At 41.5% G+C, this 14,745-nt stretch overlaps 1 protein-coding gene across 1 annotated transcript; it reads right to left on the bottom strand.

The window, feature by feature from the left end:
• Nucleotides 1–343: 343 nt before the first annotated feature.
• On the bottom strand, nucleotides 344–14,667 carry si:ch211-204c21.1 (disabled homolog 2). Its single transcript, XM_030782786.1, has 14 exons — nucleotides 14,586–14,667; nucleotides 9,010–9,158; nucleotides 8,565–8,663; nucleotides 8,315–8,446; nucleotides 7,878–7,961; nucleotides 7,712–7,735; nucleotides 7,578–7,617; nucleotides 6,607–6,662; nucleotides 3,815–4,438; nucleotides 3,120–3,273; nucleotides 2,324–2,821; nucleotides 2,096–2,175; nucleotides 1,024–1,125; nucleotides 344–402 (listed from the first exon to the last, which is right to left on the bottom strand). Exons 1-13 carry the CDS (start codon nucleotides 14,665–14,667, stop codon nucleotides 1,057–1,059), a joined length of 2,091 nt encoding a protein of 696 aa, XP_030638646.1. The 3' UTR covers nucleotides 344–402; nucleotides 1,024–1,056.
• Between the last annotated feature and the right edge of the window lie 78 nt (nucleotides 14,668–14,745).

Genomic DNA, 14,745 nt, shown 5'->3' with positions numbered 1-14,745 from the left:
TCTCTTTCTGTCCTCTTAAATTTCAGCCAAGAGCTTAGTCTCCTCTGATGACAGGCTTTGTGCTTGTACAGATATTTGAAACAATGGCCTCCTACAGTTTAAATGCCGTATTTTTAAGGCCTTTTGTCTATAAACACAACGGGACTTTCAGTTTATTCTTTAGGTAAAATTCATAGAGGGAATGAGCAGCTAAAGAGTCACTAAGGTCTGAATGAATACTCTTCTCAGGCAGTGTGTTTCCTCAGGGTGAGTCCACACCACATTTCATCGGTTGGGCAAGGGAGGCTAGCGCCCTCTGGTGGTGGTGAGTGTCATCTACAGGATGAGCAATAGTATGAGGACATAGAGACCTGCTCTGGAACAGGATGTGTTTGGGGAAATGTAAGATCACAAATGGGCTTCCTGCAAGAAGAGAAAAAAAACAGATAAATAAATCCACAACTTACTGACAACTACAATAAAACAAGTCTCATTATGGCTAAGTGGTACTAAACAATACAATACATACTCCAGGAAAAGGACAAAAAACAAATCAGATTTCTTTGAATAGCAGGTAGCAGTTACTGAGTAAACTATATAATACCCTCTCCAAATCATCATGAAATGTTTACGAATACATATGTGTGTATGAATAAAGCCTTATGAAACATCCTCTCTCATACTGACATAACTTTGCCTGAGGTTGTCTATGTAAGCATCTTATAATGCTTATGTATGTCACCTGAGCCTGTTATGTATTCTTCATGAATATTCTATTCATAGGAATGACCTTTGAATCAAATGTCACAGAAAAATCTGCAATATATATATATTTATATGTAGCAAAGGGTAAGAGTGAGCAGAATCCATTGCACACCCTTTTATGTTTAGAATCATAATTGTGGAAGTTCTGAACATAACTTAGCCACTACTGATTCATAAATATTAAAAACTAGGAACTTTAAGGATTTCTGCAGGTCATATCTCCAAGAAGCATTACAGAAAAACAAAGCCCTCATTCTTCGGGGATGTTTTTACACTTACGTGGACCATGAAGTGAGTAACTGAGGTTGACGGTCACGCAAACGGGTTTCCAGATGTTTCTCTGAAGGGGTCCAATCCCACGGCCTTAATGGCAGGTGCACTCTGTAGAGTTCAAAACACAAGGGGTCTGATCCTTTAGACACTTCAATTCTCAGGCCAAATCAGTTACAACATCTAGTCTGTGTTCACTCTTAAAACAAACTTCATTCACATACACCTATTATAGTTACATAAACAGAACATTTAGGCTAGGTGCACAGTACAGCTAAAGGTAGTTGCCCATCCTTATTTTAGCACTTGGCACGTTCACAGGGAGGACACTTAAAAACAGGAGTGATAAACACATTAACTGGTCCTGATGAAAGCAGTTAGTGACAGCCTAAGTTATCATGTACATGAAAATGACAGTGTGAGTGCAGAACAGCCAGGATTGACAAACAGCAGGTACTACACAGTGCTACGTTTGAAAAAACAAAAGCCCAAGACAAACTAGGGGGGTATTCCAGAAAGCAGGTTTAGTGAGAACTTTGAGTTAGTTACCTCAGAGTAAGTAGTATACCTCCTAATAGAAGAGCCCTAAGGCTTCATCCTAGCAAAACAAAGGGCTCTTCTATTAGGAAGTTTACTACTTGTTCTGAGTTAACTAACTATGAGTTTTCACTAAACCCGCTTTCTGAAATACCCCCCAGCAGGTACTATACAGTGCTACGTTTGAAAAACGAAAGCCCAAAACAAACAGCAGGTACTACACAGTGCTACGTTTGAAAAAACAAAAGCCCAAGACAAACAGCAGGTACTATACAGTGCTATTGAAAAACGAAAGCGCAAGACAAATGGCTAGCCCAGAGATGAAACAGGTTTACAGATGGAGGTCGGGGAAACTGGATGATGATAAATGAAACATATTAGTTTTTGAGATTTTTGCAGGGAGATTGACGGAGTGTGTATCTGTAGCCAGCTCCATGGTTGTATACAGTTGAGCCCATGTTTTTGATAACCTCAGGATGATAACGTGAAAGCAGTTTTTGACTCAGTAATTCTACAGTGTCTGAAAGAAGAAGAGGCTACATACTGTGGCAGTCGACGTCACTCCGAAGAGACCAGCTCCAAAGGGGTTTTCAAACAGGCCCTGTCCAGTGGCTTTCAGCGGTTCTGTCAAGAGAGGGTTTTTTTTTTTTTAATTTCAGAATGTGTCAGCAGCAAAGCAAACATCAGTCTAATATGCCAGACACTGCACACACATTTTATGGTTATGGGTTATTTTGTTAAGAAAAGCCAATTCAATGGAGGATTTACTCACCTTTCCTGGCTGGTACAGCAGGTGGCTTGGCCATCTGGAAATCTTTAAACATGTCCTTGCCATTCCTCCGCTCTCTCTCTCCGAGCGGGTCCAGGTCTACGAAGGCATTGCTGTCCACCTTCACAGCCTCTTTGGTTGGTGCAGCCCGGGGTGGAACAAGGGGCGGAGGGCTAGGGGTGGTCTGATGTGACCCCAGTGTGAGCCCTGATGATGGGGGGAACACACTGCTCTGGAAGGGATTCCCCACAGAGGAAGGCTGCGTCCAGGATCCATTGGGGACCGAGGTGGAGGTTTGACCCCAGGCTGGGAGCTGAGGGTTGGGGATTGAGCTGAAGGCTCCAGGGGCAGAGCCCCAGGTAGGCAATGAGGAGCTGGAGAAGGTTGGATTCTGGGAGAAAGGCTGAGAGACACTTCCGTTACTGGGGAAGATGGAGGAGAGAGACTGGCTCCATGGGGTTGAAGGAGAGACTGTGGTGGGAGGTCCCAAGGAGAGCCCGCCTTAAAAAAAAAAAAACAGCCAAGCACATCTTTAAGCGAGTTTTTAAGGCCTTACATGGTAAAACATTTCAGAGTAAACTTCAATGTAAAAGTGTTTTTAAAGTGTTTAAATGAAACAGGGTTTTTTTAAAAAACATTCACATTCAGACTCTAACCTAGTGAAGCTGTTATATATATGTAAATGGCACATGCAGACCTTTAAAATGCCATTTTGGATCCTTAAATACATCTGTAATTAAAATGCCATTTTGGATCCTTAAATACACCTGTAATTGCCACCTGACTGTTTCTGTCTTACCGAGAGCAGCAAGTGTCTCAGAGGAGCAGGGAGGGCTCTGGCTGAAGAGGCCTCCTGTGTTTGCAGTGCCACCCTCTGGTTGGGGGGGAGATGGCGACTCTGAATGATTGGGTGACGCGAAAGGATCTGTCTCTCGCTTTTCATTGGTGGGAGACTGCACAGTTCAGAACAAAACACACTTAAAATTCAGTTCACAGATTGATTAATGGAATGATTGACTGACTGTTTCATTCATTCTTTTACTGATGGATTGATTGACTCATTCATATGTCAATTTGCTTTGTTCAAGTCACATGCCCATTAAATCAGTTTATCTAAAGCAACCAACTGTTATTTTTTATGAGAGAATCAAAAAATCTACACAATGTTATCCTACCAAGAAAAAAATATATTAGAGGTTGATAGAAACCCACCATCATACTAGCTCTTACCTTATAAGAATCATTCACTGAAGCATTAAAGTCAGACACAGAAATATTAGCAGAATATGATTGGTTATTACAATATGTAAAGTGAAAGAATATGCCATTGATTAACAAGAGTAACAGGGTGGAAATTAAGAGGTGAGTGTACACACACACACACACATGCACACAGAAATCAAGTAAATAAACATGAATAACTGCTACCTACACACACAGAAAGCACACACACACAAGATGCATCTCACATTCATCAGAGACCCAATGCCTCACCTTAAAGGTCCGCCTTCCCCGCCCAGCCTTCGTGTTGACTGGTGGAGGGCTGATGATGACAGAGTCCTTGGCTTGACTGACAGAAGACTCTGCTTTCCCGGGGGCTTCAGCCTTCACTCCATCCTGCGGGGGCTGGCTCTTTTCTGGCACCTCCACAAACGGGTTCTGCTTGGCTTTACCGTGGTGATGTCCGTTACACTCCTGAACAGGGACACTGCCATTCTGAGTCCATGCAGACACCTCTGCTGCTCTGCCCTCTAGTGGCCACTGCCCGTTACTGAGCGTCTGGATCACTGTCCGGTTGGATATCTGGTCAAACTCCTGAGCCAGGTAGTTGGAGTCCCCGTTTTTGCCGCTGCCGTTGACCAATCCGCCAAAGTGTCCAGAGGCATTCTGATTAGTGGCTAGGTCTTTGTCATTTTCTGATTGGTCCTTTTTGGAGAAGGGGTCGTCGCTGAATGGGTCGTGGATAGGGGTGGGGAAAAATGTGAGGCGAGAGGCGAACGGGTTCTCAGAGGTTCTGAGGGGAGAGGAGCACTCAGAGATGAAGGGGTTTCCTTTAGTACAGTTCTGATTATTGTCTATTTCAGTAGACAGATCCAACAAAAGGATATCCTCTGTCTCCTAAAGCACGAGAGAGAGAAAGAGAGAGAGAGAGAGAGAGAGAGAGAGAGAGAGAGAGAGAGAGATGTTACTTTTGCTTACTAACTGGTGCCCACTCTGTGTGGACAATAATATATAATAAAGTCATAAAGGACCCATGGGTTGTGAAAAGGTGTAACACCAGACAGTAATTCCATGCTCTGTAAACACACTGATGAATGCTCGGCAGGAAGGTATGATTGGAGAATTTACTGATGTGTGGTCAGGACTATAAATGAAGAGTGTCTTTGTGGTGAATACACACATAATTTTGAGATGGCAGAACTGTCCAACACTGACAATGGTTTTACACAAACGTTACCTGACTGAGAACTCTCACAGTCATTGCCATTGCAAGTAAAAAAAAAAAAGCAGAAACAAACAGTCTGTCAAAAGGAACTGAAGCAGTATGACTGACTTAGCACTCCACACAAACACCTTTAAGTACCTGCAACTGTTTCTACACTCATACAACTGCCCAAACAGATTATAATATCTTCAAAGTGTGTGTGTGTGTGTGTACAGACAGCATTTACCCTTTACATCATAAAAAGTACAGGTTATCACAAATATGTGGGTCTTCATGTCCATCTTTATTCTACCCTTTCAAAACGTACAAAAAACTTAGAAAACTTACGCTCTTGAACTCATACTGATCTCTGTATTATTCGGAGTACGCTATACCTCAGTTATACCAAGAGCTTTTTTTTCATTGATTTTCAAAGTTTTTATCCCACAGGAGTAGAAGATACAAAAGGTACAAAACACATATAACTGACTTCAAGACATCTACTCATCCCTTAAGTACAGAGAGGCACTATTCATCAGACATGTTAACAAACTGAAATCCCCATTCCCATCTCTACCATCCTATCCACCCACCCACAGGATTACAGGTTGTAGGATAGATGTAGGTCAGAGAGGGAAAAAAGGAAGAAAAACTAGAGAAAAATGAATAAATAAAAAAAAATAAATAAATAAAATTAAAAAGGGGGGGGGGGCTGCTCACTGTTATAACAGAAGCTGTACAGGAACCACTCTACTCTTCATCAAGAGGTTCCTGTAGAGAGAAATAAAAATCCAAAAAGGGCCTCCACATCCTAACAAAAGTTTGAGAGGACCCTTTGAATGTGTATTTACTGTTTTTCTAGTTTCAAGAAGTACATTACATCTTTGACCCATTGGGAAAGGATGGAGGAGCCTGCTGCTTCCATTTTAAAAGGATCAAACATCTTGCAAGGAGTGTAGTGAATACGAAGAGCTTTTTGTTGGATTCAAAATCTAGCAATCCAGTCATGTTACTTTGTTCAACATGGATCTCTCATGTGGAAAAAGGAGGAAACTTCAAAAATCCACCAAACCCTCCGAGGGTTTCTGTACCTTTGGCTAATCAACACACAAAACTCATGAAAATGAATCTGGGTGAGACCAAACATACACACACACACACACACACACAGAGCAAAAACACTTCTGGTGTGAAGCCTCACACCTAACAACGGGGCTCTTGTTAAGAGAAAAACTGTGAGTGTGATATTATTGTTGGCGTCTACCCAACACCTCTACTCGCAAAGTCCTCAGCTCATCAGGCAGAGGTCAAACAGGACTGTTTGAGACTAAACAACAAGAACAGTGTACAGAATGCCACCATTCACACTTAAGCTTGCCTAACGTAGCTTGTCAGTTATGTCATTTGTCTTCTAACTGTGTCTGGATAAGAGCATCTACCAAATGACCCACAGGTCAGTGTCAGTGTAACAAAAACAACAAGGATAAATGTTTCTAAGTACTTTTTTTTCTAGGTCTGAGACAGTTTTACGTAACCTGTGTTACTCAAGCAGATTTGAGTCACATTTTTTAAAATGCAACTCCCTCTGTTGATAGATACTCTATTTTTTTGTTTTGTTTTGTTTTGCGGTTTTTGGGGTTTTTTTGGTTGTTGTCCTGAACAAAAGACACATAGAATTCATGTCACAGACTGATTCACTGAGTAACTGACTGACTGATTGGTTGATTCATTTGTTCATTTATTTGTCCATTGCTTTGTTCAAGTCTCAGGCCCATTAAATCAGTTAATTTTAAGCAACCAGCAATTCAATTCTGTAAAAAGATTAAAAGATCCACATAATGTTTTTGGTTGTGTTTGTTACCATGGGAGTGTGGAGATCCGGTGGGGTGGACATGTCTCCAAACAAATCCAGCTGTTAAGGAGAGAGAAAGAGAGAAGACAGTTAAAAAAAACAGTATTCTGGTCAAAAGATCAAAACCCTAGTGTTTTTATTTTGTTTAAGAATCAAAGTTATTCTGAGGACAGACTGACCATGACAGTAATTTAATCCCGTAATGCTAATCCTTAACCCATCTCCTTACGCAAGTCTAATCTTAAGAATCATCCAAAATCAATCTGCCCTCTGAACAAATAAAATCCTCAAATATGACTGCCAAGGCCTTTGACTGCACTTATAAGGGGAAGATTGGATGAGTTTGAGACGTAATCTGGCATGTTTAGAAGACTGAAGCGCCCGGGGAGCAGTTGCACTCAGGCTGAGGGAGAGACTGCAGGAGGTATGGGATTTGTCTCACTGACTTCCTGTCTGGTGGTTCAACTCCTCTAACCTCCCCCCCAGAGGGTGAGCAAGCCAGGGAGCAGCTAAATACAACCTCCCTGTCAAACAGACACCTAAGCAGGAAAAAAACCTAGGTTTTTCAAATCAGCTCCCTGTGTCCTGCAGGTATATAGTCTTTCCAAAAAAAATCCAATAATATCCAATTTAACTCAGTTTTTAGTTTTAAATGTAAATATGTGGCAGTAAGGTGCACTACTGCAACAAATACCTGCAAGACATGCACCCCTGCAGGCTTGGTCTAATTATTCTTGGGTTTGGTTAAGAAAGGGTGTAACTATTTTGGGTTTTGGTGAGGAAAGGGTATAACTATTTGGGGTTTTGGTGAGGAGGGGGTATAATTCTACTGCTTAACTGTAATGTATTTACAACCTTAGTTTGGACAAAATGAAGTTACACTCTGGACAGACTGAAGTCAGATGTAAAGTGAAAGTTAGTGGGAGTCTGACTTTGATTGTGTTTTTTGTCTGTATTTTGTCACTGAGAGGTAAAAATTCTTACTTTTCCTTGGCTGCCATTGATGTGTTCAGTGCCATTCTGGAAAAAAAGCAAAGAAACAAATGTAAATTAGGTCTCCAAATGTTGCAAGTAATGTATCTCAGCACAGAGACAGATATAGTCAGATACATACCTCTGCCACTTTACTGCCTTCATCCTGGAAAGAAAGCAATTTTATTCAAAATGGTCAGAGATGGAAAATATGACAACAAAAGTACAACAGATAAGACTGTAAAAAGATGGTAAATGGGTGTATTTTTTATGACCTGTGATAGTTTTGTAGTTTTTTAGTGTTGTACCTTCTTTAAACCCTCTGCTTCTTTTTTCTTCATGTTAAAGATGAGCTGGAAAAGGTCCTTCAGGTCAATAACTAAGGGCTCTGCCTGAAAAACAGAAAAAACCCAAACAGTAAATAATGTGTGTATTTGTGTATGTGAGATAAAAAAAACATTTCTGAATTGAACAGAACTGTATTGAATTAAATTGAACTGAATTAAATTTAACTGAGGTGAAGTGAATTGAAATAACTTCAAGTGAATGAAATTGCACTGAACTGAACTAAACTTCACTGACTTGAACTGAATTGAGTTTAACTGAATTTGACTAAATGGAAATAACTTGAAGTGAATGAAACTGAACTGAACTGAACTGAACTGAACTGAACTGAACTGGATTGAACTGAGTTTAACTGAATTGAACCGAGAAACAAAAAGAGATCCTAGTAAAGGGACCTTACTTGCTGTGCAGTTTTTATGGCAAAGAACTGGTGCTGGCCCTCCGCACCACAGACATAACCAAAGGCTCTGTTATCTGTCACATCACGAGCAATGAAAGAGATCTTATTGACAGCATGCTCCAGTACGGTGGCCTGGAGGAGACAGAAAACATGAATACACAGCGAGCCTGAATCATGAAAGACACCTAAAATCGAGTAACAATATTGATCTATCAGATGACGTGACTGAGAAGAAACAGAAGAGACTCACTCCTGTTTTCTCGTCCGTGATGGTGATTCCGGAGAGAGAGATGTTCACCCACACCCTCTGTTTATGTTTTCCTTGAGAACGGGCAGCTGCTGCTTTGCCCTGTTTCAGTGCAAAATAAACAACTCATCTTAATCCATATTACGAATAACCATTGCACCCTAACAAACATATTAGACTCCCTGCATTTTGTCAGCAACAAAACCTTTTGCTTAATTCTCATAATATCACAGTCTTACCATATCACTTCCGAGTTACTTGACGATCAAGATTTAAACATGAGATTTGTAAAAAACACATTCAACACAGAAAATAAAAACATAATTTATAAGTCTACTTGAAAGACTGTAATTGCAGTAGGTCGGAGATCTGCTTCTAGCCTATTTCCACTGGCCCAGACAGAAAAAAGGACTTTTACCACAAAGTGACTCTTTGACCTTTGACCCACCTTCAGTTTCATCATGGAGTCTTGGCTCATTTTATCTCCTCTGGCCTCCGGCACGTCGTCCACTCCGATCAGCTTGGCCTTGTACCGAACGCCATCTCCTTTAAACCGCGCAAGCAGGTACTCATCTGTCTTCTCTGGGGTAGCTGCAGCTAAGAGGAAAGAACGAGTGAGTAAGTGGGTGAGTGAGTGAGAAAGAGAAAGACAGAGAGAGAAAGAGAGAGAGAGAGAGAGAGAGAGAGAGGTAGGGAGACTGTTCCCAGTCATCTTCACATCAGTCAAGGGTATACACACCTGATAACCTTCTCATCCCTCCATATCTTCACCTCCTTTTTTCCTAGCCTTGTCGCATACTCAGAATGCTACACACACATTAAACATTACACAAACCTTTAAACACACGTCTTACTTTTCACCCAGATCTGACAGCTACTGGCTCTCACCTCCCAAAGCATGCATTATATGTCTTATTATAAATGCGATAACAAACACACAGAGAGATTCAGCGTCAGTGGTGACATCATAAGGAGACTGGAATACAAATAAAGCTAAAGTAAACTTAAGGACTGTGTTTAACTTGTATTCAGTTGAACTCCTGGACTCCAACATCCACAGGTGATTTAAACACCAAACACCAAGCCAACGTTCCCTGTCTGGACACCAAATGAACTCTCCTCCTAACCCTCTATGCTAACCCTCACTCCAATTTATCACTATATACCTTCTCCCTTTCCACTCTATGATAAACTGTATACCTTCTCCCTTTCCACTCTATGATAAACTATATACCTTCTCCCTTTCCACTCTATGATAAACTGTATACCTTCTCCCTTTCCACTCTATGATAAACTGTATACCTTCTCCCTTTCCACTCTACGATAAACTATATACCTTCACCCTTTCCACTCTATGATAAACTATATACCTTCTCCCCTTCCACTCTGTGATAAACTGTATACCTTCTCCCTTTCCACTCTATGATAAACTGTATACCTTCTCCCTTTCCACTCTATGATAAACTGTATACCTTCCTTTTCCACTCTATGATAAACTATATACCTTCTCCCTTTCCACTCTGTGATAAACTATATACCCTCTCCCTTTCCACTCTATGATAAACTATATACCATCTCCCTCTCCACTCTATGATAAACTATATACCTTCTCCCTTTCCACTCTGTGATAAACTATATACCCTCTCCCTTTCCACTCTAGGATAAACTATATACCTTCTCCCTTTCCACTCTATGATAAACTGTATACCTTCCTTTTCCACTCTATGATAAACTGTATACCTTCTCCCTCTCCACTCTATGATAAACTGTCCAAGCCTTGGTGTGAACTTCCTGTGAGAAAACCACAAAGTTAAGATGGAGGCTCTCTTTGTCAAAGCTTTACAACAGATGAAAAAATCAGTTCACGGTCGTTCTGTCAAAACACAAATCTTAAATGAAGATCTTTAAGAGCTGGCTTTGTTGTGTGTCATTTAAACCTCTCAGATTCTTATCACTGTTACAGCCCTCATCATCAAAGAGGGGCCGACTTAGTTCTCATACGCCAACACTGAGAGGAAACAAAATCATAAATATGATTATTGCTATTCAAAACTCTGGACTGGACAAAAACGCCACCCTGAACAAATACAGTGCACCTTTCAAAACAGTCCCCTTTGTTCTCTGAACCAAAATCTACAGTCAGAGAAACTCTCACAAAACCACACATTCATATAAAAACAACAACAACAAAAAAAAAACAGAGCTGTAATTAGTGGCCCTGCTGTGACATTTGGCAGAGACTAGTGTGGCCAGAAGGGATGGGATTGGTTAAGATTTCCAAATGGTATGAATGCAGAGCCAATCGCTGCTTGCCATTTCTTTTAATCTCCTTCCTGCTATTTTTTTAACCATATTCTCCCCCTCTCTATTCCTTCTTCTCTGTTTCTCAGCTCTCTCTCCTTGCTCTCTGTCTCTCTCTCAGCCTTTTTTCCTCTTTCCTTTCTTCTCTTTTCCTCTGGACTTTGTACTGGTGTTCAGCTGACCACATGGCAGGGCTCCATCCTGGCCTGCAGCTTTTATGATGTCTGCTGGTCACGCTTAAGCACTGGACGCAAGGGAGAACTGGCTGGGGCCCAGGCTCCAGGCTCCAGGCTCCAGGCCTGGGGAACGCTATTGACATTCACACCATGCAGTGCCTGAACAGGCTGGAGGTTCCCCCTGTGAACACCAGGCCACAGCGAGGCCCCTACTCCCTGACTTTTTCTCTCTCTCTCTCCATCTCTCTCTCTCTCTCTCTCTCCCTCCCCCTGCCCCCCCCCTCTCTCAGCAAACACAAACACTTCAGACTAGTCAAACCTTGCTTTTCCTCATTTTCTTGTTTATTTGCGTGCCTCAGACACAATTTTATCATCTCATGTTGTCAAAGGTCAAGTACATCAAGCAGTTTAGACACTAAAAAAACACACACACACAAAAAAACAATTCAGTATAAAAATTACTTTTAGATTACACAGCCCCATAACAATGTCCTACTGCAATCTAAAAATATAAAATTCTATTTAAGAATACATCTGCAATAAAGACTTTAAGACAAAGTTGTTGTGTGTGACTCTAAACCACTAATGTCACCAGGGGGTGTTTCTGTCATTTGTCACACCATACAGTGCCTGTGTTACCTCAACAAATACACCATTTACAATCTGACCTTTACCTTCTGAGGCTCCTTACATGTACACAGTGAGCAGGATTTCAGGGGAGGGAGAGAGTTCCTTCCATGTTTCATTTGAAATATGGGGTGTAGCCTGATGTAGGCAAGGGCCACCTACTTAAAAATGACCAATTGTTTACAAATGTGTCTCCTTTCAACAGCAGGTGCTAACCTAACTTTGACTTTTACAAGATGCCTAAAAGTCCGTCACCAGCTTTTAAACTGACTTTATCAAAAAGGAAAGAAAGAAAGAAAGAAAGAAAGAAAGAAAGAAAGGAACAAACAAACAAACAAACAAACAAATCACTGTCACCATCTCAGCCTGTGATAACATTTCAGCCTGTGACAACGTCTCAGCCTGTACCAACATCTCAAACTGTCTCACCTGCAAAACATAAACCCAATACACCGGAGTCACCTGTTCTGCTACAAAGACAGTTAGCATAGCAATAGCTCACCACAGCTATTTACCGCTTTACAATACTCGTATTTACACACTTTTATGTAACATTGGAGTACAGCTTAAATGCTTCTTCATACATGGAAGTCATGGTTCCATTTGAACATTAATTTGTTTTAACGTTTATTGGCATTTACACATTTATAACATTTTTCATTCAAAACAAGGAGAGACGAAAGCTGTACTTCAACTCTAATTGCCCCGTTAGAGACACACGACTGGGAGCTGGACTGGACCAAATGCAGAGGGGTGTTATCCCTACGGCTAACAGAGACATCTGAAGTTCAAGGTGATACATGGACTTACTATCAGACTTCCACTTGACCCACATGTGTAGTTTCTGTGTAAACGCAGTATGCCCTGTATAAACTGAGTGTAAATCTCATGTCCATGTGTGTGTGCACAGATCTTCAGTTTATCACCACAGTACGTTAATGTAAGAAGATTGTCTGAAATCCCAGATGCAGTTTATTACTAGGGTCACTCAGTATGAGCCTGTGAGAATCAGCACATTTGTTTTCATGCCTTTTGGAAAAAAGGATCACAAACAGACATGGCGGCAGAGGAGAGAGTCATTTCACAGTCGCAGCTGGAAGGAATTGTGGAAACAGAAACAGAGCCCTAATGGAATCCATCACTTGCTCGAGCAAACCTGGCAAGACAAACAATAGCGCTGCGCAGCGGGTCCAGCTTAACCAAATAAACCCAGAGGAGGTTCGGGTTAAAGAGGCCCACGGCTGGAATGCTAGATGGGGCTTTTAGTGTTCTGAAGGAGACCACGACCTACTTTTGGGAACCTGAACAGGGTAATGTATCAAAAAAAAAAAAGCAAGGGTCCAGTTCGACCTGAAGCCTACATTATCTAAAAATCTGTCCTCTCCCACACATACACACATGCATGCGCACACACACACACGCACACACACACACACACACACACACGCTTACACACAAGCGAACACACACACACACACACACACACACACACATAGGGCGCACAGTTCATCAGTACCTGGTGCCTGGAGGAGGACGAGTCCTGGGAAGAGACGGCAGATGTGTCTTAACTTTCCTTTGAAAATTGAAACTTTCTCAGGGCTTGAACTCTAAGTCCAACAGGTTCAGTCCATAGCTGTTACTAAAATGCAGTTTTGTCTCATATTTCAAATTTGTATGTGTTTAAAGCTTCGTAAAGTTACCAAAAAAAGCCATAAGGTAAAAGTGAACATGTGAACACCTGGACCAGCTAAATTTCATGCATAAGTTTTAAGTAGCTTAAGTGACCGTCTGTGAAACGAGGACCAGCATCTGCAGTGCAGTATAAAGTACAGTAGGAGAGTTTACCGACTAAAATGACCCACATCAAAGGGAACAAGAGCAAAATCAGCCACAAGAATAGCTGAACGGTGCATCTGGTAATCATTACAGAAGTGCACATTCCTGAAAACTACCACCAGAGCCAACAGAGCAATATATATGAGTCAAATAAATTGATTACAATTCTGCAGCTCTGACAACCTGATGGTAATATTGTCTCAAAGAGCTGAAAAAAAAATTTTTTCTCTTGAAATACTTGCCCTCTGGAGAGAAACGGTTAAAAAAAATTACTAGCTGAAAAAGTCCAGACAGTGCTTCTAAATATGCAAACCAATTAACTTATTTACAGCAGACCACAAGTTCTGATCTACAAATTCATTTGACACTGGGCAGCTGCATACAACTCGGTACAATTTTTACAGCTACATGAAAGCTATGAATGACAGAAAACAAAGCTCCTGGTAAAAATATGCGTTTATTGCATTTTTGATTAGTTTCCGATCTGATGTCAGCATTTTCATTCCAACTATTTATGGGCAGTCGTTCTTTTAATCCTGGGGTTTGAAGAGGATAAAGGAAGTATTCTGAAATCATACTTAGAAACTGGGTTCAATATACTTTGGATGATAGTTTAACGCAATACCAGGAATGGTACCAAATCGGGTGTTTAGAGCATATTTTAATGAAATGCCTTGTTTTGTGCCACCAAAGTATTTCCACGCTCTGGGGATGAAGACACTGGGCTTTGGTCCCAGTTACCCAAACCATCTGCAGTCTCCCACCAAACCTGACGGGGATGTCCAGCATTCCACTAATAACACGCTTCCCTGACTGGTCTGCATTTTAAACTACACTTTTGCACAAAGGTAATGGTCAGAGACCAACCACAGCTCCCAAAGAGAAAACCACCAACAATGAAGCTGCTTTGCTCATACTGCACAATGACGGGCGTTTGTCTCTGTGAAATTTCACAAGAATGCACTTGGAAGAAACATTTTAAACACATGAACCCGAGTCCAACAGGCCACGCTGATGGATTTTTCCTCTCATTCACTGGTAGGAAAAGTGAGAAGGGGGAGAGGCTCCCTGTCTCATCACGTACCTTTTTTCTTCTCTTTTTTGGAGGGGGTCTTCACCGGAGCCTGTTCGGCCGCAGGCGCGGGGGTCTCCACCTCTGCGGACATGACGGAGGTCCAGCCTCACGTGACGGGGGTGAGGAATATGTGAGATCAGTGGGGTGGAGAAAAAAAAGCAGTTTCTCT

This window comes from Chanos chanos, chromosome 1, assembly GCF_902362185.1.
Source record: "Chanos chanos chromosome 1, fChaCha1.1, whole genome shotgun sequence".
In the NCBI taxonomy this organism is placed as follows: Eukaryota; Metazoa; Chordata; class Actinopteri; order Gonorynchiformes; family Chanidae; genus Chanos; species Chanos chanos.
Note: the sequence above shows the minus strand (reverse complement) of the source record. Positions and strands in the feature narration are given on the sequence as shown.